The 24,465-nt window shown below is 43.2% G+C and overlaps 1 protein-coding gene across 1 annotated transcript; it reads right to left on the bottom strand.

Moving 5' to 3' along the window:
- Nucleotides 1-4,562: 4,562 nt before the first annotated feature.
- LOC123451870 lies at nucleotides 4,563-10,381 on the bottom strand. Its single transcript, XM_045128416.1, has 3 exons — nucleotides 7,696-10,381; nucleotides 5,205-5,515; nucleotides 4,563-5,100 (listed from the first exon to the last, which is right to left on the bottom strand). Exons 1-3 carry the CDS (start codon nucleotides 10,149-10,151, stop codon nucleotides 4,754-4,756), a joined length of 3,114 nt encoding a protein of 1,037 aa, XP_044984351.1. The 5' UTR covers nucleotides 10,152-10,381; the 3' UTR covers nucleotides 4,563-4,753.
- Between the last annotated feature and the right edge of the window lie 14,084 nt (nucleotides 10,382-24,465).

Genomic DNA, 24,465 nt, shown 5'->3' with positions numbered 1-24,465 from the left:
AATCAGTTCATTTTACTACCTCATCCCCTTTTAATAGTATTGGCTTTCCTATGGACTCAAAAGTGATTTCTCACAAATATAAAATGAAGAATCTTCTAGCTTGAAGCTTGAGCCAATATTATTTCTTTGCTGCATCAAGAGGCATCTCCACATAAACCTTAAGCCACAGCATCTTTTGAACTTTTCTGAAATATACTTGGAAAACACATTAGTCCAATGATTTATATGTTGTGATCAATTATCAAAACCACCCTAGGGAGCAATTGTGCTTTCAAGATGTAATCAACACAACTGGTAACCAACAGGTACCAATCTGAGGTTTTCAGACAAAGATTGAATACAAGACATGAACTAGGGTTGGATATGATATGGTGTTGGTGAAGATGTTGATGAAGATTGGTCCTGTCATAAAGGAGGAAGCGTTGATGATGAAGATGGCTTCAATTTCCCCCTCCTGGAAGGAAGTTTCCTTGGCAAAATCTCTTTGTGAGAGAGCAAAATGGCCTCTGCCCGGGTTTCCGCCTCGAGACGGTGTCGCTTCATCCCGAAAGGTTGCTTATGATTAATTTTCTAGGTCAAAACACACTATATAGGAGAAGAAGGATGTCACAGGGCCAGCAGGGGGGCACAAGGCATCAGTGCGCGACCAGGGGCGGACGCGCCCTATTGCCTTTGGGCCAACGGGGTGGGACCCTATGTATATTTTTGGCCCAATAATTATTAAATATTCCAAAAAAAATCTGCATGAAATTTCACATCATTTGGAGCATGTTCATTTTTCTGCCTTTTTCTCGGTTTCCCTGTCCAGAATTCCAGTTTTCAGATATTTCCCTCTTTGTGATGTACCTTGCATATTCAAAGAGAAAGAACATCAGAATTGTATGATAATAGGAAATAATGGACAAGAATAAAACAAATATCAATAATAATTCATGATGCAAAATGGACGTATCACAACCCAACACACACCTTCGGAGATACGTGAATAACACCTTTATGATCACCCTGTTATGAAGTGACATTTGATATCTTGCAAGGTTTTCCTCCCGTCTGAGGGAGTCTACAAAACAGATACTTGACATAAAGAAAGCTATAACAATTAGACTTTAATAACAAGATCATATGATAAGCTTACAGTTGGGTCTTGTCCATAATATCATTCTCCTAATGATGTGATCCTGTTATCAAATGACAACTCATATCTATGGTTAGGAAACCTTAACCATCTTTGGTCAACTAGCTAGTCTAGTAGAGGCTCACTAGGGACACAGTGTTGTTTATGTATCCACACATGTATTAATTTTTCGATCAATACAATTCTAACATGAATAATTAACACTTATTATGAACAAGTGAATATGATAATAACCATTTATTATTGCCCCTAGGGCATATTTTCAACGATACCCCTCTGTTATCATGATAGGCAGGATTTTGTTGCATGGAGTTATACAAAAAATGGTATGTTCTCAGTTCGGCGAGCATATCTTGTGGAGTGGTATCAGCAACACGGTGCAGAACTTCAGCATACAAATTGGCTGGGAAGAAGACTAATCCTATCCAGAAAAGATTTGGAAGCTTTCATGCCCAACAAGAGTGAACATTTGTATTTGACATCTGTTGCTTGGTACACTCCCATGACGGGTTATGCTTGCCAAGGGACATATGAAAGTGTAGCATTAATATCATGCTTGCTCATCTAATCCAAAAGATACAAAGCATGTGTTATTTCTCTGCCATAAAGCAAGACAGGTTTGGAGAAGACTGGGTTTGTATGAAATTATCATGTGAGCCTGTGAAATTGATTGTGTTGGTGAGGCGGTTCTGAAGTTCTTACTTCTTATGCATGACCAGGATTTGTCCTCGGTGATAACTCAGAATGCTCGAGAGATGATCACCATTACTGCCTGGTATCTTTGGTGGGAAAGATGTAAACTGGTCCATGAGGAAACAATCCAGAGTGCCTCTCAAATTTCTATGGGGATCCATGCGCTTACAATAAAGATTCTTACTCCTTCCTCCGTAAAAGCCATCATATAAAGATGAGGTTGGACCGTTCCGCTCGAAGCTTTGTAAAACTTAATGTTGATGCTTCTTCTAACCATGCTAAGCTCAGGGCCACTGTCGGGGCGGTCCTTAGAGATGATAGGGGAATTTTCATTGCAGTGGGAATGGAAAGATAGACTCTTGCGCATATGTTTTGTGTTTGGCGCTTCGGTATAATTTGTACCTTGTGCAAAGGCTGGGACGAATGGCACTGTCGGGGCAGTCCTTAGGGATGATAGGGGAATTCTCATTGCAGTGGGAATGAGAAGATAGACTCTTGCGCATATGTCTTGTGTTTGGCGCTTCGGTATAATTTGTCCCTTGTGCAAAGGCTGGGACGAATTGCCTCGTTATTAACCCTGACAATTTGAGGTTATTGATACCATGAAAATTGGAGGTTGTTTTGCGGGTGCAGCGGCGTCGATTTTCGACTATTGTTATCATCTTGCTTTGCAATTTTTCTATTTCTAGCGGACATTCTCTATTAAACAAGCTCGCTTACAAACTAGCTAGATTAGCTAAATTTTCTACGGCTTTTGATTTGCTTGAGGAACCACCCAATGAAATTATAACCCCGTTCATAGGCGATGTATCTATTAGAGCAACTTCAACAGGTGCGCTATCTAAGCGGTGCGCTGTAAAAAAGAACCTTTTAGCGTGCGCGAACCCGGATCGGGCACTCCAACAGACGCGTTAAAGTCGTGCGCGATGTATAGTTGGTTGCGCACGCGGAGCCAAATGCCATCCCGCGTTGGTTATTTCGAACGCCCGCTTCCATGCTGACAGCAGAACGAACGCGCGCGCGAGACCAACTGCCTCTCTAGCCACCCCGCCCCGCCCCGCGTTGCCGCCAGAGAAATCGCCTGATGGGACGCGCCGACGACATTCCCCCAACCCCTCCCTACACCCACGATACCTCCGTCGATGTCGCCACCGTCGACGCCCCTCCTCCAAGCAGCACCGCCAGCGCCCCACCTCCAAGCATCGGTCTCGCGCGCGGCTTGTTCATGGCATCACGAACGACCGCGTTGGTTAGTGTCACGTCGCCGCCCGTCGCGAAGCCATGGGCCCCCATCACCAAGCGATCGAATGCGGCGACGACGACGGTGGGGACATCCCGAAAGAAAAAGGCAACGTACGGCGCTACTAGGCGACCGAAGAAGAAACTTGCAGGGAGTCCAGTCAAGGCTCCGCCGAATATAGAAGTGCTGGAATACTCGCCATTTTTTGCGCGGGCGCCCGCCGCTTACAGGGTGTTTGATGAAATGCCCACAAGGCATGACTCACAACAAGGACGAAGAATCGTCTTCGTCCTCGAGCGAAGAAGAGGAGGAAGAAGATGAGGCATGATTATCCATATGCCATTTGTTTGTGTGTGAGACGATTCCTCGTCCTCGAGCGAAGAAGAGGAGGAAGACGATGAGGCATGATTATCCATATGCCATTTGTTTGTGTGTGAGCTTTTATTTGTCATGATTTTGATTGAATGATTGTAAACTGTGTCATGCAATTGAACTATACTATGTTACTTGAATGCATATTCTTTTAAGTTTGAAATACCATAGCGTTGCGCCGCCAGACAGGCGTATGGCTGCTCCGGCCGGCTGCTTGCATGCGCTACATTTTGTAGCGTGTGCTGAAGCGAAATCTTCACGCCTGGATGCCATGCCGCACGCTAAAAAAGACGATTTGGACGCTGTAAAGAAAAGGCACCGCGACTTGAGTTGCTCTTATATCTATTGAATAAAGTGGGTGATGGTTTAAGGGCTCTGAAAGAGGGATTTGCAGATAGAGTGTAATCTTAGTAACTATCCCAGCTCTTATACAAAGCTTATACGTCAGGTACTCCTTCCGTTTCCAAATAAATATAAATCTTTTTAAAGGTATTCCATATGTAGTCTTCAATGAAATTTTTAAAAAGACTTAGGGCTCCTTTGATACAAAGGAATTTTATTGGATTTTTGAAGGATTTGGATCCTTAGGATTTTTTCCTACGATGGTTGTTTGATTCATAGGATTGAAATCCTTTGGAATTTTTTCATAGGATTCGTTTGTACTACATTTTGAAGGAAAATTTTCATCTACGCAAACCTATTTGTAGAATTCCTTTGTTTTTCCAGTGCTATCAAACACACTTTCAAATCCCGTAGTATAGAAAAGAACATGCCACTCTATTCCTACATTTCTCCTATTCCTGTATTTTGAGAATCCTACGAATCAAAGAGGCCCTTAAACTTTAAAAACGGAGCAAGTATAACCCAGCTGTGCGGTCAATTGCGTGTACATGGTGTTACGTACGAACCTTGAGAAGATAAAAGTTCAGGTTGAGTGCAATTCTAGAAGGCTCGACTCTTTATCCCCTCTATAAGCTCCGCACGTCATACCATACTGATACCAAAAAGTCAACTTCGCTACAAGTTTATTTTAAAATGACATGTTCATGCAATAGACATCTAGTACATGGTATGACAGAGAAATGTGATATCTTCGTACTTGTTAGGTAAGAGGAATCAAACTTAAGATGAAGAACCTGGAACATAAATATTAACAAGATTTGATCATGACATGAAGCTTCAATACACTACCGTAGAATATTCTTCAGGTTTCCGCCACTTGGACAAGCAAGCACAAAGATTAAGCATAAGGGGTATAGCTTTCACTGTTCAAAATATAGATGACCTAAATAATCTACATTTGTTACGTCGCTTCAGGACTCTAGGTTCAGTGTGGCATCTGCCCTGGCCTTGATATCGTTCTTGCTCCTGACAACGCATCGCTTCTTTATCTCGTCGTCCAGGTACCCGAGATCTTCAGCCAGCGCAATGTGTGCATACAGCAGCTCTTCGAGTTTGTCAGCACGAACTGGACTCTTACCTTTCTCACATATTATCTGCTGGAGTTCTTCCTTGCCGTGGTTCTCAGAGCTGAAATGATCGTGAATTCTCATTGCTTCCTGAAATCCAGATATTGTTGGTAGGAACTTGGCCACGAAAACACTCTTGTTGGCTGGTCTTCCATGGGTTATCTTTGCCTTGTCACATGCAACCCCAATATCTGAAGACACAAGGTGATGACATAAGAGATAAGTGTTGTCAGACTGGGGGAACAAATGAAATAACAAGTGGCAGACTAATCACATATATATTCTTCAGACTAACCTGCAAGTACACCTTCGATTTCTTCTATTGTCACAATCTTTGCATCCGCGACCTTTGCCTTGTTTGTGAGGGAGCTGTTGTGTAACACGACAACTGGAGGCCATACCATCAGATCTCCCCTCATGGCATTTACTTCCTCAATGGGAACAGACTGGTAGGCTTTAGAAGTGTCTGGAGCAACATTCCAATTCCACCCCATCAGAACACAGAGTGCCTTGTGAAAACCTAAATGCTTTGTTTTCAGACCCGGTTTGTGTGTATGGTAAGCATGTGACATCAAGGCATCAATGTCTGCAAACTTCCTTGCGACACTGTTGTAAGAAAAAGTGAACAAAAAACAAATAAACAAAGCATTTCTTCATGTTAGACATTCAATATTCAATGGCGTCACAATTCTACAAATACAAGAAATTTTGTTTTTACAACTAACGGCAAAATGGAAACAATTTCAAAGGACATATAAATCCCATGGTATAATATAGGTTTGGACATTATATATTTTTTAGAAAATTTACTTAGGAACACCAAAAAAATAGGTTAAATATACTAAAAAAACTCATATGAAATTACGCTACATTAGCTCCACAAAGTAAACAAAATGCTCAACTGTTGCCTCATGCAAACAAATCTTATAATGGAAGTCAAGTGAATAAATTTGGCCAAAATCAACAATGGCACATGGCACATGAGAAAGAAAAACGTCATCTGGTTGGACAAGGTAGAAACTAATCAATATGCAAGATAGCATTTGCATACTTACTAGAAACAAGAAACTAGACCATCCTAAAACAAAGTCAAAATAAAATCCATCCTAAGGATAACTAAGTTCCAGGAAAAAATCCCTGTAAAATACTCTGCTAATCAAATTTCTGGTTTACAAGAAAAAAGAGCTAAATTTTGTTACAAACATGTTTATATATATACATCTTCATTCAAGAATGTCTAAGTGAGTTGCTAATAGAACTGAAGTAGCAAGTACACACTATCCATAGTGAAGAAAATAAATGGGAACTATGATGGGAATGGAAATGTTAAAATAGAATACAAGCCAAACTTACTCACCAGAATGGAAAGAGGAAAATACAACACAATAGTTAATAGATAGACAATATTCCCCGAATATCTTATTTTAAGTTCGAAGCCCAACTGTTGGTTCAACCTACAGCCTCTAGCTACACACTAAGGTCATCTCCAAAGCGGGACCCTCAAACCGCCCGCATACGTCCGGACCGCACTGTCCGGGCGCAGTTTGCCATCCAACGCCGTCCCGCATCGGTCGGTGGACCAGCCCGATTGTCCGTTTTCCCGCAAACACGAAGCAAACTAGGGGGGCTTTGCGGGAGTCTAGACCGTCGCCACGTAGGACTCCAACACCCCCGGCCCACCCAAAACCCTGCCCAGACCCCACGTCTCCACCCTTCCCTCTTTCTCTGCATCCACTTAATCCCGCCGTCGCTCTACCACCCCGGCCGCTCGCCAAGCCCTTCCCGGAGCTCCGCGACCTCCAGCGCTACACCCGGTCACCATACCGCTTGTTCCTCCTTTGAAGGAATGGATTCGGACATGCAGGACATGGAATACAGATACAACTACAGTGGATCCCATGCTACTACTGGTATGTGTCATACTTCAAAAACTCAGTCAGCCCTCAACACCTTAAGTTGACAAACTTGCACATGGTAATAGTCTTCAGCTTGCCTTTTAGAGGAACCACAAAGGTTTTTACTTGATTGATGTAAACATCACAAGCAATTTAACTTGCCAAATTTGCGATCCTGGTCATCCGAAGAAGAGATCAACAATGATGTGATGCAGATCCATATGATTCCAATTTCCAAGACATTAGCAACCAGAAGTTCCAACCACGAATTAGCTCAAATGCATCAGGAACAGCACCACATTGTTACTCTTTCTGCCAACCATCCTACCGCTAAACATCTGCGATGTATTACTCCAAAGAAGACACATCATCATCCGTTGTTGGCTTGTTGCATCAGAGGAACATCGATTCACATCATAGACCAATGACGAAACTGATCAGAGACTTTCGTACCAACATCTTACTGCCTGAAGCCTATAAACAGAGCCAAGATATTGTGGTGGTGCATTGCATCTCTGGACTGAAACATTAACCGATGATGTTTTGGCATAGTCTAGCACACTGAACCCCAATCGATCCTAACAGTGCATATACAGGAAATAACAAGGTTTTCGTGCCGAGGTTGGTGAGGGTGGGGCACATCCTTAGCAATTACGGCAATAAAGTTACTAACATAGTTCAGCATATAGTTAACCTAAGAACTACGGGCCAGTATCGACGACAACGTATGCTAGAAAACGACCAGGCAATAGAATTTTAGAGGATTCCTCCATTCCAGTTACCAAATCAGCAGTAAGCGGCTGCTGAAATGACCAGAAAGCGCACTCTAACACAATGATAGGAGCAACTAATTAGCTGGTAGAGTGTTAGCACAGATGAAGGAACACAAACCTGCCACATACACAGCAAGATAAAGATCCTTTTGGTGCCTCACGGTATCTCTTCTGCACAGTTGGGCTCTCATTTAATATCTTTGAGAACTTGAGGAAGGCCTGGTGAACCTGTTTACTGAATTCTTCTGAACCTTCTGGTGGATCTTTCTGCACAGAAAGATCCTCTTCATCAGGTGCATCCTCGTAGTCTGGTTCGGTGTGTTTCTGATTATCTTCTGACAGCTTCGTAAATTTGTTTGGCCGAACAGATTCATTTCTCTCTGATGTATATCCACCATGGAATTGAGGAAGACCGACTCTCGGTCTCTTTTTTGCACTTTTGGTCCATCCTCCCCCTCTTCCTCTTCCAAGCATGGCAGATCCCCCAACTTGTGGCTGGACTATAGGTTTGGACAGTCTCTGAGATATAGGCTTATATTTTGAGCGCCCGTGAGCTAACACGTTAGAATGGGAATGATTACCTTCATCTGCATCAATCCATTCATCATTCATGTTGTTTGGCAAAGCAATTCTTGAGAAAACATTACGACTTGATGACATATCATATCTTGCATCATATCCATCTTCATCGTCAATAATATCACAGCTTCTTCTTGACAATTTCTCAGGGGATAGGCCATATGGGTCAATCTCATCATTGTAATGCTCTAGTCCAATTTCATCATTGTAATACTCTCGTCCTAGTGGGCCATCAGCTTGGTACATATCCATATCACGAGTACTATATGCAGCTCCCAGGGATCCTCTTCTATAAGCCATGGGAGGAACTTCTCGATGACTTAACTGACAGCCATTCTCAGATGAAGCAAACTCACGTTGTCGAGCTGGTCGCCTTGCAAGTTCAAGAGAGTAAGTTTCAGGAGAGCGTGAATAGACATGAGCATTCCTTGGCTTGGGATAACCTGTGGGCGAATCTCTACGATAAGTATGATATGTGTTGTATTCCATGGCATCCTCTCCCATCCTGCGGGATAGTCTCACTTGTGTGTTACTCCTTTCATCCTTGAGGTTCGTCAAAGGTGATGAGACCAATGTATGCCTGGGGCTAGCCCTTGAATCCCGTGAGTAATTTCCACGAGAGTTCCCAAAAGCAAGATATGTGTCATTTTCTGGACCCCTTCTGCCATATGCATCTGCATTATATTCCATGCATGCAGTTGGTGGTGGATACTTGGAGTGTGTTTGATTTGTGATGTCCAATGATATCTTGTCGTCGTGACCACTTACGTGCTCTAGTGAACTTTCTGCAAACCTGTAAACATGACCACTCCCATGTCCCAAGGAGTCTGGTTTACTAATGTCATCCATGGCGTAGCCATTGCTTGGCTCATAAAGTCCACCATGCACTCGGTATGGGCTGCCCTTGGCAAGTCCAGATGGTGAAGAACCAACACACCGTTTCAACTGCATAGATGGTGTGGTGTCCGAACCATACACGCCCCTACTAGAGTAAAGCATATCCAATTCTCCATCCCTGTCACTACGCACATCTCTACCAGGGCCAAGCCTTTCAATTTCTCTGCTCCCAACATATGGGCCAGACAAACGGTCATGGTACTGAAACCTGCTGTCGTCTTGAGGCAACCGGGTACTTCCAGCGCCAAGGCTTTCCACACCTTTCACCGTTGAACTCCCTGTCAGGAATCCAGTCTCTGTAAGTGGCACCGAGGGGTACATTGTCCTAGCAGCCAATGATGTAGGTGGTGGCGGCGGCGGAGGCGACCTGCTGTCCAGGTACATTGAGCTAGTCCTTCCAAATCCTGTGGAACTAACTCTGAGTTTCATGGCAGCGTCTCCACAAAACCCATCCTCCTTGTTAATGCTCCGGCCACCAGGGCCTCCAAAGAAGACACTTTCATTCTTGGCAGCACGCCCCTGGTCGTATGGATCTTTTGGGAGCATGTAGTCCGGTGGAGCATCATATCTCCCGTTCGTCGCACAGTCGCCACGAATGTCAAAGCTCCTGTTTGGGCCGCGGTAGCCGCGACCATCATGGTTTCCTCTTGAATCGCGGTCGCCGCGACCATCATGGCTTCCTCTCGGGCTGCATCGATCGCGCTCCTGATGACAGGGTACCCTCCCGTAGTCACCTTGCCCGTCGTCGTCCCTGGAGCGACTTGCGCGGTGGACAGGAGAGCGGCTGCGGAACAAGCGGTGGTGCGGGGAGGGGCCGCGAGGACTCTGGCCAGCACGGTAGCCCGGGGAGGGGCTACGACTGCGAGGACTGCGGCGAGGACGGTAGCCCTGGCAGGGGCTGCGACGACGACGGTAGCCCGGGGATGGGCTGCGACCAGCGCTGCAGCGGGGGCGATTTTCAGGCCGGCGGTCCCGTATACCCATGTCGTTAGGGAGGCGATCACGCATGCCCCTGATGTCGCGGCCACCTCCTGGCCGTTCGTCCCTTCGTCCGCGCCCTCCTACCCATCCACCTCCTCGTCCCCCCCGGCGTCCCATGATGTCGACTCGACTGCGGCCACCGGAGAGATGCGCAAGGGCTGAGCGGATTTCAACCCTGGGGGTGGATGAGAAAAGGCTGTTTAGATCTACTAGGATTCGATCCTCAGATGCAGATTGGAGATGATGGTGGTGGAGACGACGGAGTAGGCGGTGGCGGCCGTTGTGTTGATTTGTGCGGCGGAGACGGCGGGGGGAGTGGGGCAGGCAGCGGTGCCCGGTTGCGGTTGGGATGGCAATTTATGCCGCTGGTGCTAGGCCTCCGCGGTTTGGGCCTACTAGTAAGCCGTGCACGTCTTTATGGTCAATTCTTTTGATCGATTCTCCCATAATCTTAAAAATCCATCCAGCTTCTTTGAGAATTTTGAATTCGTATTTTTTATATATAATCATAGCTACTACCTCCGTCCAAGTGTATAGGACATGCGCGTAGTTCTAGGTTGTCAATTTAACTAGCTAATATATATTATATACGATAAAAATTACATATTAAAAAACTACATCCCCGCATGAAACTAATAATATATTATTTATTACATATAATACATATTTAAATAGTTAAAATTAACGACCTAGAACTACGCGCATGTCCTATATACCTGGACGGAGGGAGTAGTTAGAATGTAAACAGCTAGGATTGTAAAAAATATAGGGATACAAGATTTTGGAAGAAGTTGTGTGAAGGGTCAATGTCGTGAGAATGATCGTGACAATAATACGAGGGGTATGAATGGGGGGCAAAGCTTAGCTAGGGCGCAGTGGATACACATGGACGTACGAGTTCGGGCCCCACTAAGAAGTGGTAACAACCCTACGTCTCGAACCCTGGGGCTAGTGTTTGCTTATAGAATATGTGATAGTAGAGAATGCTCAACCCTTGGTCACGAGCCCGGGGGTGGATTATATAGAGTGCACCACGACCGGCCAGATCTCATTACAAGGCGAGTAATTGTGAAAGCACAATTGCTTCCTAAGGTGGTTTTCGTAATTAATCACAACATATGCATCATTGGACTAATGAGTTTATTCAAGTATATTTTAGAAAAGTTCAAAGATGCTTTGGCTATAGGATTGTGAGGGGATGCCCCTTGATGCAAGGAAGGGATAGGATTGGCTCATGCTTCAAGCAAAAAGACTCTTCATTTTATACTTTGTGAAAAATTATTTTGAGTCCATAGGAAAACCAATACTATTAAAAGGGGATGACGTATTATGATGAATTGGTTGCTCAAGTGCTTAGAGGTAGAGACCAAAAATACTCAATCATTCTCCCGCAAAAATATTTGTGTCCAAACCCAAACCAGCAAAATCGGTGCCACCAACAATTTCCATTCGGCCCTACCGACTTTACACTTGACACAACCTACGCCAAATCCTACCATCTCGTTACCACCAACATTCCTATTGGTGCCACCGAGATTCAATGAACAACTTTCTATTAAGAATATTTCAAGAAACGGAATTTCCAGTTTGAAATCGGCCTCATCGAGATTTGGAAACTAGTCTAGGTGATCATATCGGTACCACCGAGATTCATATATCGGTCTCACCGAGAATTCAAAAGTTGCCACATTTAGTGCAACTCGGTACCATCGATATTCATTTCGGTGTCACCGAGTTGGGCAATAATGTTGTAATGGATAGCTTTTGGGGAATGCCTATATATATCACTCCATCTACCTCTCATTCATAGAGGAAGCACTCAGAACACACTTATACTTGCCAGATCAATTTTTTGAGAGAGGGCCACCTACTCATGTGTTGAGATTAAGAGATTCCATTCCAACCAATTGAACCTTTATTTCTAGCCAACCCAAGTTGCTTTCCACAAGATCAATCTCTCGTACCCCTGCCAAATCAGAGAGAGTGATTAAGTGTTGAGGATACTATCTTTTGAAGCACAAGAGCAAAGAGTTCATCGTTCTACCGCATCTATTATCTTTTTGGAGGGTGGTGCATGATGATCCACAAGTGTAGGGGATCTATCTTAGTCCTTTCGATAAGTAAGAGTGACGAACCCAACGAGGAGCAGAAGGAAATGCCAAAACGGTTTTCAGTAAGGTATTCTCTGTCGGCACTGAAATTATTGGTGACAGATAGTTTTGTGATAAGGTAATTTGTAATGGGTAACAAGTAACAATTGTAACTAAGGTGCAGCAAGGTGGCCCAATCCTTTTTGTAGCAAAGTACAAGCCTGGACAAACTCATATATAAAGAAAAGCGCTCCCGAGGACACATGGGAATTTATGTCAAGCTAGTTTTCATCATGCTCATATGATTCGCGTTCGTTACTTTGATAACTTGATATGTGGGTGGACGGTGCTTGGATGCTGCTCTTACTTGGACAAACCTCCCACTTATGATTAACCTCTCTCACAAGCATCCGCAACTACGAAATAGGAATTAAGATAAATCTAACCATAGCATTAAACATATGGATTCAAATCAGCCCCTTACGAAGCAACGCATAAACTAGGGTTTAAGCTTCTGTCACTCTAGCAACCCATCATCTACTTATTACTTACCAATGCCTTCCTCTAGGCCCATATAATGGTGAAGTGTCATGTAGTCGACGTTCACATGACACTTCTAGAGGAGAGACAACATATAACTTATCAAAATATCGAACGAATACCAAATTCACATGATTACTTATAACAAGACTTATCCCATGTCCTCATGAACAAACGTAACTACTCACAAAGCATATTCATATTAATAATCAGAGGAGTATTAATAATCATTAAGTATCTGAGCATATGATCTTCCACCAAATAAACCAACTAGCATCAACTACAAGGAGTAATCAACACTACTAGCAACCCACAAGTACCAATCTGAGATTTTGAGACAAAGATCAGATACAAGAGATGAACTAGGGTTTGGGGAGGAGATGGTGCTGATGGAGATTGACCCCCTCTCGATGAGAGGATCGTTGGTGATGATGATGCCTTCGGTTTCCCCCTCCGGGAGGGAAGCATCCCCGGCAGAATAGCTCCGTCGGAGCTCTAGATTGGTTCTGTCAAAGTTTCGCCTCGAGACGGCGGCGGCGCGTCCCGAAAGATCTGATATGATTTTTCTTCCAGGTCAAAACCCTTCATATAGGAGAAGATGGGCACCGGAGGCCTGCTAGGGGCCCACAAGCCTGCAGGGCGCGACCAGGGGGGTAGGTCGCGCCCCCTGGCTTATGGCCACCTGGTGGGTCCCCTCCGATACTTCTTTCGCCCATTATTTTGTATATATTACAAAACAATTCTCCGTAACTTTTCAGGATTGTTGTAGCTGTGCATAATAGGTCTCTAAGATTTGCTCCTTTTCCAGTCCAGAATTCCAGTTGCCGGCATTCTCCCTCTTCATGTAAACCTTGTAAAATAAGAAAGAAAAGGCATAAGTATTGTACCATAATGTGTAATAACAGCGCATGATGCAGTAAATATTGATAGAAAAGCATGATGCAAAATGGACGTATCAACTCCCCCAAGGTTATACCTCGCTTGTCCTCAAGCGAAAGCCGAGATCAGTAAATAGGCCCACATGTTTAGAGATAGAGGTGTCGATAAAATAAAATACGGACATGCAGGCATTATGATTATCTTTAGAACAACAACACATATTGACATAGAAATCTTATACTACACTAACAATTCATTCAGAAGGAAAAATATGCATCAAGAACTCTATTGAGAACTAGCAAACTATGATTTCAGCCATTGAGGCACTTCCAATTTATCGCAACGTAGGAAAGAGTCAATATAAGAGCTTGTAAAGAAAATCCACATACTCAATCATCTTATAGTCTTTCATAATTGCTAACACTCACGCGGTACCTACGAGGTCAAAGCTTTAATCGGACACAGAGAAAGATAGGGGCTTTTAGTTTTGCCTCCCAACTATTTACCTCAAGGGTAATGTCAACAATAATAACTCATGATCACCCACATCCGAGTGGATATGTTTGTGTAGATCATTCCCCAACACATGACGCTTGCCAAAAGATAAAGGCGAAATAAAGGAAATGGTGAAAATCACCACGACTCTTGCTTTTATTCTATACTTCTTTCTATTTCTTTTTCTCATGATTATAGCAAGCAAGCAAATCCCTCAACTCAGAACCACTCTTTATTATATAACTCTTGGACTTGCTTACAAAGGGGAACAAAAATAAAACTCAAAACTAGATCACACTAAAACTTTATTCTACTAGATCAAGATATAACTAAAAGGACCGAACAAAAATAAAAAATAAAAAATGGAAAACAAAAGCAGATAAAAGGTGTGATGGTGATCCGATACTGGGGCACCTCCTCCAAGCTTGGCACAAGCCAATGGGAGTGCCCATACCCATGTGTTCAGTTGTCTTCCTTCGGAGGTGGTGATGTTGGAGTTGCTAGTGAGGTTGAAAGCTTATCGAGTTTCCACTTAAGCATGAAATTTTGTTCCCTCAGATCGTCTACTTCCAGCTTGAGCCTCAATATCCTTTGACATAATTAACCCTTGCCCGCCTGCAGAAAACGAGAAGGGATAAATAGCACCTGGGGTTTCTCCTTGTATTTGGGAGGTTCGACTTCTTGAACTCCACATGCATATCTTCGGGTTGAGGCAAGGGAATCTCCTCTTCATCCGAGCTTTCTTCTGCATACTTGCATGTCCCCCTTCCTCCTCCGAGTACAATCCATAGGGATTTACGTCCCCGTAGAGATTGGGATTGGAAAGATAGTGTGATACATAGCTCTCCCCATCGGAATCTTGGGATGACATCTTACTCTAAATCTGCTGGAGAAACAACTCAAAACGAAAACAGGAGATATTGTCGAGATACGGAAGTCAAAACCTCCGGGAGATTATATAATGGATTTTTGCCGACCCGAAGGAGTATTCCACAAGAAAACGGAGTCCGGAGGGTGCACGGGGTGGCCACAAGCCTGCAGGGCGCGACCAGGGGGTAGGCCGCGCCCCCCGGGCTTGTTGCCTCCTCGTGCACGCATCGAACTACTTCAAATTTTCCTATTTTTTTAATATTCCAAAAAATTTAAAAAATGCCATTGAAAACATTTTGGAGTCGGTTTGCTTACCGTAGCACATACCTATTCCTTTTCGGGGTTCGAGGCATTCTGATAGGTCTCCCTAATGTACTCTTCTGGAGTTGTGGTATTGATAATATTAGTTTCAACATTTATGGGAGTACCTCAGATATAATGTTTAATCCTTTGCCCATTTACCACCTTCGGATTTGTGCCTTCGGTGTTGTTGATCTTGATGGCACCGGAACGATATACTTCCTCGACAATGTAAGGACCTTCCCATTTAGAGAGAAGTTTTCCTGCAAAAAAATCTTAAACGAGAGTTGTATAGCAAGACGTGATCACCTACATTGAATTCACGCTTTTGTATCATTCTATCATGCCATATATTGACCTTTTCTTTAAACAACTTGGCATTCTCATAGGCCTGGGTTCTCCATTCATCAAGTGAGCTAATGTCAAATAACCTCTTTTCACCAGCAAATTTGAAATAATAATTAAGCTATTTAATTGCCCAATAGGCTTTATGTTCTAGCTCTAGAGGTAAGTGACATGCTTTACCACAAACCATTTTATAAGGAGACATACCCATAGGGTTTTTGTAAGCGGTTCTATAAGCCCATAATGCATCGTCAAGTTTCTTAGACCAATTCTTTCTATATCTATTAATGGTCTTTTGCAAGATCAATTTAATTTCTCTGTTGCTCAATTCTACTTGCCCACTAGACTGAGGATGATAAGGAGATGCAATTCTATGATTAACATCATACCTAGCAAGCAATTTACGAAAAGCACCATGAATAAAGTGGAACCACCATCAGTCATTAAATATATAGGGACTCCAAATCTAGGGAAAATAACTTCTTTCAGCATTTTAACATAAGTGTTATGATCAGCACTATTGGTTGGAATAGCCTCTACCCACTTAGTAACATAATCAACATCAACTAGAATACTAGTCGTCAACCCGTGCAGCCTGCACGGGCTAGCGATTCTGCCTAAACACATAATATTTGTAATAATGGTATGTCAATGCAATTTTGTATAGCTTTGTCTTAATTAAAAGAACTTTAGGTTTGAAAATCCTCTTGTTTTGGCATTGGTATCAATTTCTTTCGAGTGGATTGGTGATGGTTGTATATTCCATGTTTATAGAATGTTCACAGTTCTGATTTCATTAACTTAGGTACCCAAGAAAAATGACAACAACAAATCATTAAGATGGTTTAAAAAGCAAGTAAATGGCAACAATGTTCAGTGTGAGTATCAACAAAATATAGTTAAACCTGAATATGGCACCCTTTCATATTGTATTTCGTGTTGACCAAGTTATTTTTAGATTCTCTCTTATGACATGTGTTGAAAATAAGGTGAGATCCAGTTTTTAATTTATTGAAAGGAAAGTGGATGGCATCTAATGGATTAGTCCCCCTTGGAGATCACAAAGGAGTATAAGTTAGAAACATCCTTGGAGGGGCTAGCGATGATGAGTAGTGGCTTATAAGACCCATCATGTATGCCAAAGGATAATTAATCCATTAGATTCAAGATGTTTTAGCTCATATTTTTTAGTATTAGAGAAATTAAACAGTTTAGTACCCTATATATGTTCTCCGAGCTAAGCATGTATGTAAAAACGAAAATTAATTCATTAGTTTCATGACGTTTCAGCTCATATAGTTTTTTTTATATAACAGACATTCTGCAGTTTAATAGAACACAACGTGAATAATTATGAATTTCCTATTTTTAGGACTATTTGTTTTGATTTTACAACACATGAGGGAGCATTTATTCTCTTGTGCAAAAACTCTGTGCCCAAATAAATAATCTATATTGCCTCCATTGGATAACTTGTGACTGTTCTGATTTTGATTTTATACCAACTCATTTAGCAAAAATTATGCGTTTAACTGGTTGGTCAAAAATCGTTATACATAGCACCTAGTGGAGTTTGCTTGTAAGTTCAGACACATGCAAGAATCGTGTTTATACTTTCCAAGATTTCATGATCAAGCTTGATTCCACCTGACACAGAAGTGTATAAAACGTCGATTTCAGCATGGTATAATGAGTAATATGTAAGATTACTGCCATGTATATATATAATTTATATTCTTAATGCAATAAAAATAAAATACCCATTATATGTATACCTTTTGAATTTAAGCCTCGTATCATTGTCCTAATAATTTAGGACCTTATGCTAATTTAGCATGAGCACGGAATTAATTTTCAGTTTACACACGTGATGCTTGTGCCTGTCAGTGCATGTGCTGAATCAGCAAAACCAACATGTTCAACCTAGTGTTAAAACGTCTAGTGCAATCACGTGGAGGATCTTCCACATCTTTCCCTATATAGGAAGTCAAATACAGTATGCCGCATTCAGTATTTGAAAATAAGTCACATGCACATAGAAATTGGGTTTGCTTCATGCCACTACATAGATATACATTACATCAATATAGTGGCCAACGTACCAACTTAATACGGTATATTTATGCAAATGATTTGATAGACTAAAATCTATTTAATCGAAAACGACTGGACGTACGTCGTTATGGTCATGGTTGCCTTGATCAACTCCTAGAAAAGATGGCAAATTGAACAGAAGAATCTTAGATATAAGCCACGCCACCATGATAACCGACATGTACGTGTTGGTCGAGTCGGGCGCTGGTCCGTGGCGGCGTCCTTGGCCATGATTAGTGTATGTGTGCATCATGCACATAGGCTAGTATACATCACGTTGTTAGATGCATGCAGCGAGTTGGTTGCTCCGGCGCATCTTGTTGACCTTGGAGATATTTGAGGAGACGACAATATTAGTACGTGGACATGCATGTAGGAATCAGTTGTAGTTAGCTAGTTAGTGGCCGACGTGCGTGCGTGCGTGGTGGCCGTGATGTAGGAGCTAGCTATGTGTGTGCGCTTTGGGTATAAAGATCCAACCCTGTGTACTGATGTAAAAAGCGTCGGTACGTGCCGAGCCAGAGTTCGAGCTCGAAGAAAAGAAACGCCGTTCGTGCGTCGGAGGAGTTTGTTGCCGGAAATTCTTGTGACCAGTGTGTCGCTCTCGTTTTTGCACCTATCATGTATCGCGTTTGTATGTGTGAGAGAGGTTCATCCGGCGTTCGTGTCGTCGGAGGATACTCGGCGTTCATCGCTGGACCGGGTTTGACTCAACAAAGAATCAGTAATAAGAGACATTGGCTGGTTAAATAAATCACATACTTGAAAATTAACCATGAGGTCTTCTCTGCATGTCTATAATACATCATCCCCAAATTCATCCATGAAGAACTATAGATACAATTGTAAAAATTAAGAAGATATAATAGTAAATCTTTGAGGGTGTTGAGCACTTACCTTCATTGACTATTGTAGTTTCTACTATTTTCACCAAGAGGGCATAAGTACCAGGATTAATCTCCTCGTCTATGGAAGCCAGATGTGCTTAGCGCCGTCTACTTCATTGCAAGAAAATAACGCTGAACTCGTGCTAGCACAATGAATCTGCAAGATAGAAAAGAAGGAATAAGTGGAGATGGAGGCGAACTTGGATCTGCAAGAGAAATAATGAACATGAATCCACAAGAGAGAAAAGAAAGAATTAGTGGTCGCATTATCCTGCAGTGGCGGCCGTTATTTGATGGGGCAACGTGGGAGGTTAATGTAAGTTTGAGGGATGGAGATGGAGAGAACAAATGCACATCGGTCTGGGGACATTTTCTATGAGAACTTGAGTTGAACGTGACAGCTTGGGAGAGATACGTGCTAGATTTTCCTGGAGTTACGTGAGAGAATAAGAGAGTTGGTTCCATATAATAACGTGGGAATTTGTAGGGAGTCTCTAATTAGTATAAGTATAGATGAGAATACCCGTTGGATTTTGGAAAAGGTCCCATATAATAAAAAACCCAAACATCAAGTGGTTCAATTGTAACAGCCCAGATGTATTCCTTTCCATATTTGTAATCCTTTCCTATTTTGTGGAACCATGTTTTGAATATTATATAAAGTTGTGATTTCATTTGGCTTCATTTCATGTCATCATTTTGCATCATGACATCCACTTGCAGTCTTGGCATTCCTTTCTTGTGTTGCTAGTGGTTGATCCACCATGGGGCTGCTAGTGTGGATATAATTGTGGGTTGTATGTGGTTGTTGCAAACTAGGGTGTTTTCAAAACAATGCTAAAAACCCTTTCCCCCATTGTTTATTTAACTTGTGATTTAACTTTGTTTGTACCTGAGTTAAAATTGTTATTTATTTAGAGGTTTTTCTTGTGGTTGAGGGGGTAACTCCCATTGTAGTATTAGACTTTAGATCTATGTGGGGTTTTATCAAAAACAACATGTTCATTCCTGTTTTGGGTTGTAATTTATTTTGTCTAAAAATCTGGTTTGCATTTTTATTAAATAGGGCATAAATCCCTCATGCCCTATTTGTTTTTATTTTCTTTTTCAAATCCTTGTGTTGCTCTGAGGTATTTTAATTGTTGTTTTATTTATTTTAAAAGAAAAACCTTTTATTTTTTCTTCCTGTTTTAGTCAGGCGCCAGAGAAGCCCAGGTGGGCTGGCTCTCCCCTCTCCACCTGGTCCTCGTCTCTCTTTTTTCTCTCGCGCGGCCCCTTCGCCGTCCCTTCTTCCTCCTCTGACGTCATCTCCCTTGCGTTGCTTTCCGTCAGTCTTCACAGAGAGAGGGAGGTCGTGCAACGCCGTTGCCGTCCCATCCACGGCCTATTTAAGCCTCGGCGTGCGTGCCCTGATAGGGTTTCCCCTATTCCCCATCGCGCCGCCACTCTCTTCTTCCTCCTCCTCCTCAATCTCTCCCCCCAGGTAAGTCTCTCTAGGTTACAGAGAGCAGACCCGAGAGAGAGAGAGCAGATCGCCGCGTCCCCCTACGCGTTGCCGTCGTCTCCGGCGTCGGCAGGCATGTCTAGGACCTCGGGGAGGCTCCCTGCGTTCCGTTCCCGGCGCTAGGAGTCCCGGAGGTCCACCGCAACGACGACCACTTCCTCTTCTACCTCGCCGCCCTGCTGCTCCGCCGCGATCGTCCTGCTTCAACTCTAGTAGGCGTCCGCGACTCTTCTTCCCCTGCGACGGCTTCGTGTGAGCCCTGGGTGAGCACACCGTCTCTTTTCCCCTCCTCCTTCTTCCCTAGACGCGCCGTTGCCTGCTCGTCGGCTTGATGTCGCTGTCGTGGCAGTGGAAGTGCCGCGCCGGCCACCCACCGTTGCGGGCTCCCTCCCGCCGTGCTAAGCCTGGGAATGGGTTCCCCTGGGATCCCGCGTCAAGCGTTGTGTGTCTCCAGGACGAGTAGGTCACCGGAGACTCGTCGGAGAAGATCCCCTGTTCCGGCCACGTAGGAGGTAGTAGAGGAGAGGGGGCTGCTCAAAAGAGCAACACCCCCCTCTCTGTTAAGAATCGCTAGCCTAGCACAGTGGCAACCGAGCCGTGCGCCTTCGCGTGCGTCGCGGGTTCGAATCCCCCGGGCATCCTTTTTTGCTTTTATTTGCGTGGTTCCTATGCAGCGTCAGAGAGGGCTTACCTTGCCTGTAGCCCTCTCTCTGGTAAGCCTCGATGGTCGGTTGTGGGTTCGATCCCACACCCTCCCCCTTTTATTTTCTAGTTTTATTTTTTTTCCTTTTGCTGTTATTTTGGTTGATTTATTTTCTGCGAGGGTTTTTGCTTGTTGCTTGTCTTATCTCCTAATGCCTAGGGATTGTAGTGTGTGTATGTGTGTGTAGATGGAGATGCATGTGCATGTGTGTATGTGTGTGCACACACACTTGAGCAAGTGTGCACAAACATATACATGTGTGCATCTCCACATATAGTTAGATGTGTGATTCTTCTATGTGAGTATATATGTGAGTAGTTCTTGTACATGTGCATGTGTAGGTGTTGATGGGGTGGTGTGAGTCCACATATACATGTGCATGTGTATGCGTGTGCACATGTGTGTGTGTGTGGATGAACACTTTTCTCGATGTTAGTGTGACCTTGTAAGTGATTCCATGCTATTCCTAGATAGGTTGATCTTGTCCTAGGAATGTGCATGTGTAGATGATACCAAATGTGATAGCCTCTACATGTGATTATGGACATTTGTAGCTTATAGGATTCTTTGTGATTCTTCGAGCTAGCTTTGTGCATTGTTGTTACATGCAAGTACCTATGTATGATATATGGTTTTGGGGTAGAATCATCACAGGAATCCATTGGTGCAGTCAGATTTCACTTTAGAGCAACTTCATGAAATTGTTATTTTCTGATGTGATGCCACGTTCAGTGCTTTACATTAGGTGGTGCTTTGGCCCTTTGTGGATGATTCCTTGATGGAATGGTAGTGGGTGAACCCCTCTACAGCATGGGACCTTCATTTTGTTCTTAGGGATTTGTATGCACCTACTGTGCCCTGTCAAGGTGGGGTACTTGGCTGAATCTGTAAGACTTGTGAAAACCTGAGAATTTCACTAAGTCTGCGAATCTGGAGTTATTTTCTTCCCCTGTTGTCTTGTGTGAATTAGCTCCTGTGTTGGGAATTAGCCCATGCAACAAACTAATGTTTGTGAGATTTTATGTTTGTTTAGCTCCATGTTAAATTTCATGCTTATACACCTCCTATAGATATCATTTTGGAGGCTGCCAAAATGCTTCAGAGCATAAGAAGCTGGTGAAAATCTGTGATTTTCACTAAGTCTCAATCTATGATATTTTGTCCAAGTTAGTGTCTATAGATCTGCTCATGGATGATTACTTTACCTTAGTTTCTTGTCCAAGGTTGTAGTTCTTTTGGATGGCTTCAGTTTCATGCCTTTTGTGATTTATTTAGAAGGTTGTAGCTACTATAGATCTTGTAGACAAACTGCTATGTTGCTGTTGGAAACATATTGTATGTTTGTATTGTTTTGAAACTTGTGTGGGCATTGTTGATGGTGTGGTGTGATCCCAAGCACCATCCCACTTGTAATTTGTTGCTTGATCATGTGGCAACCTGGTTACACCAGTGAGTCCCATTAGTGTGTGTTTGTGGCTGTTTTGACCCGTAGGTCTTTATAACTTGTTTTGTAGTTTCCGGTTGAACCGTGACTCCGTTCTGTACGTTCTTTATATGTTTTTGCATCGTTTTCTCGTGATGCACATGTTCATGCCATATTCATGCATGTCAAGATAAATTAATATGAGGTTCTGTCCAGAATTCAATTAACTCAAATAATGCATTGAAAGTGACTAGAATAGTGATGCATGCTCCCTTCTTCACACATGCATCATATTGATTGTTGCATTATGTTTTGCCGGTGTTCATTGGCTGTTATCTTATCTTTGGTAGCATCGAGAACGGAGAGCGAGTACGTGGATTCTGGAGAGTACATGCAGGAAGAACAAGAGCAGTTCCAAGCTGAGGACATCACAGGCAAGATGACCGTGACCTTGACACCGTATCTAACTTTGTTATGCTTAGAATCACGTTTTCTTCGTTACATGATCGTTGCCTACCACTTGCTATAAATGCCACCTGTCTTTTCCATGAACCCCAAATACTTCCCGGTCCTAGCAAATATTGTCTGGCTAAGTAGGCTTGCTCAACCTCTAATGGATAGCTTGCTAGTTGCAGGTGCCAGCTGTCCCATGTGATAACATGGGTATTTTGATATCATTATCTTTAACTGCTATTTAATTAGTGCACCTATATACTTGGTAAATAACGGAAGGCCTAGCCTTAAGTCGAGTGATTTGTTCCATTGTTGTCGCCTTAGTTTCGGCTACCGGTGTTTGATTCCATAACTGATCGCTCCTAACACGTTCGGGGTTGTTATGGGGACCCCCTTGATAAATCGTGTAGTGTTAAGGCTTGTCTGGCAGGACCCAACATTGGTTTTAATCTGCTAATAATTTACTAATTAAATGCATAGGGAATAGCTACCCTGAGGAATTAATCAACAACCCGGGCCAGTGCTCCTCATGAGTGTTGGTCCAAACTAGAGTCGTGTGCGGGGCCAACCCGGGGCAACTCGGGAGATTTCTATCAGGCTACTGTACGCTGCGCTCATCCGGCGGTGTCCTGGGAACGAGATACGTGGCTCTTATCGGGTTCGTCGACACATCGGGAGGTCCTGCTAGATTTGTCTTACCTTAGCGATATATCTTGCGTATAGGGATTCCGGTGAAACTTTGGGTCTCCTCAAAGTTGAGGTTTTCCTCTAAGGAATCCGACGAGATCACGAGTTTCGTGATAGAGGATTACTTTGCGGCCCGTGATAGTTTGTGATGGACTAGTTGGAGCACCCGTGCAGGGTTAATCTTTTGGAAAGCCGTGCCCGCGGTTATGTGGCAAATGTGGATATTTTGTTAACATCCGGTTCTAGACAACTTAAAGTAACTCTAATAAAACTGCCAACTGTGTGCGTAACCGTGACTGTCTCTTTCAGAGATCGTTCTCTGATTGAGAACATGGTGGGGTTATGTCTGATGTAAGTAGCTGTAGAGGATCACTTAGTGATCAACCTAGTCTTCGAACGCTCGCGTAGACCACCATATGATTACTCTGATCATCGTAAGGTAGCCACCATATATGCTTAGGTTACTGCAATCCCATATACTTATCCTCCCTCACCCAATAACTTGGCTAGATTCGATACCAAGGTCATTCGATTGATGAGTCCCCGTGGCTCACAGATTACTACAAACACCAACAGGTACATGTATGCCTGACGCAGGAGATACTGATGACAGCCAACTGAAGTGGGAGTTTGATGAGGACTCTGGCAGATTGTACGTGAACTATCCGGAGGACTGAGGGCGTGGTCGTGATCGTGGGACCAACATGCGGGATGTCATAGTTTTACTTGTTTCATGTTGTCCGTGGCGGGACTAAACTATGCTCTGAATAATGTGTGTCTATAAGCTTAATGTTATACTCCTATCAGATGGCAAGTGTATGCCCTACTTGTCACTCTTTCAGTTATGTAATGTAATGATTATCTCGCTTGCGAAACATTTAGATGCGCCCCTTTCCCTTTTGAGGCCTCGCCCCCAAAATAGGAAAGGGCCGCATCTTAGTCGTTACATTAATAACTACTCCCTCCGTTCCTAAATATAAGTCTTTTTAGAGATTGTATTAGAGGACTATATACGGATGTATATAGACATATTTTAAAGTGTAGATTCACTCATTTTGCTTCGTGTGTAGTCACCTAGTGAAATCTCTTAAAAGACTTATATTCAGGAACGGAGGGAGTAGAGAGTAATTCATAGGCATTTCCTGAGTCTACTAATATTAC

The sequence above is a fragment of the Hordeum vulgare genome, chromosome 5H (assembly GCF_904849725.1).
Source record: "Hordeum vulgare subsp. vulgare chromosome 5H, MorexV3_pseudomolecules_assembly, whole genome shotgun sequence".
Taxonomy (NCBI): Eukaryota; Viridiplantae; Streptophyta; class Magnoliopsida; order Poales; family Poaceae; genus Hordeum; species Hordeum vulgare.
This window is presented reverse-complemented; position numbering and strand designations above follow the sequence as displayed.

Excerpts from the sequence above, each read along its gene's own strand:
- LOC123451870 (XM_045128416.1), bottom strand. The coding sequence starts at position 10,151 with ATGGGACGCCGGGGGGGACGAGGAGGTGGATGGGTAGGAGGGCGCGGA. Across the intron at positions 5,516-7,695 it reads TCTTGCTGTGTATGTGGCAG|TGTCGCAAGGAAGTTTGCAG; the intron begins GTTTGTGTTCCT and ends TTCTTACAACAG. Across the intron at positions 5,101-5,204 it reads AATCGAAGGTGTACTTGCAG|ATATTGGGGTTGCATGTGAC; the intron begins GTTAGTCTGAAG and ends TTGTGTCTTCAG.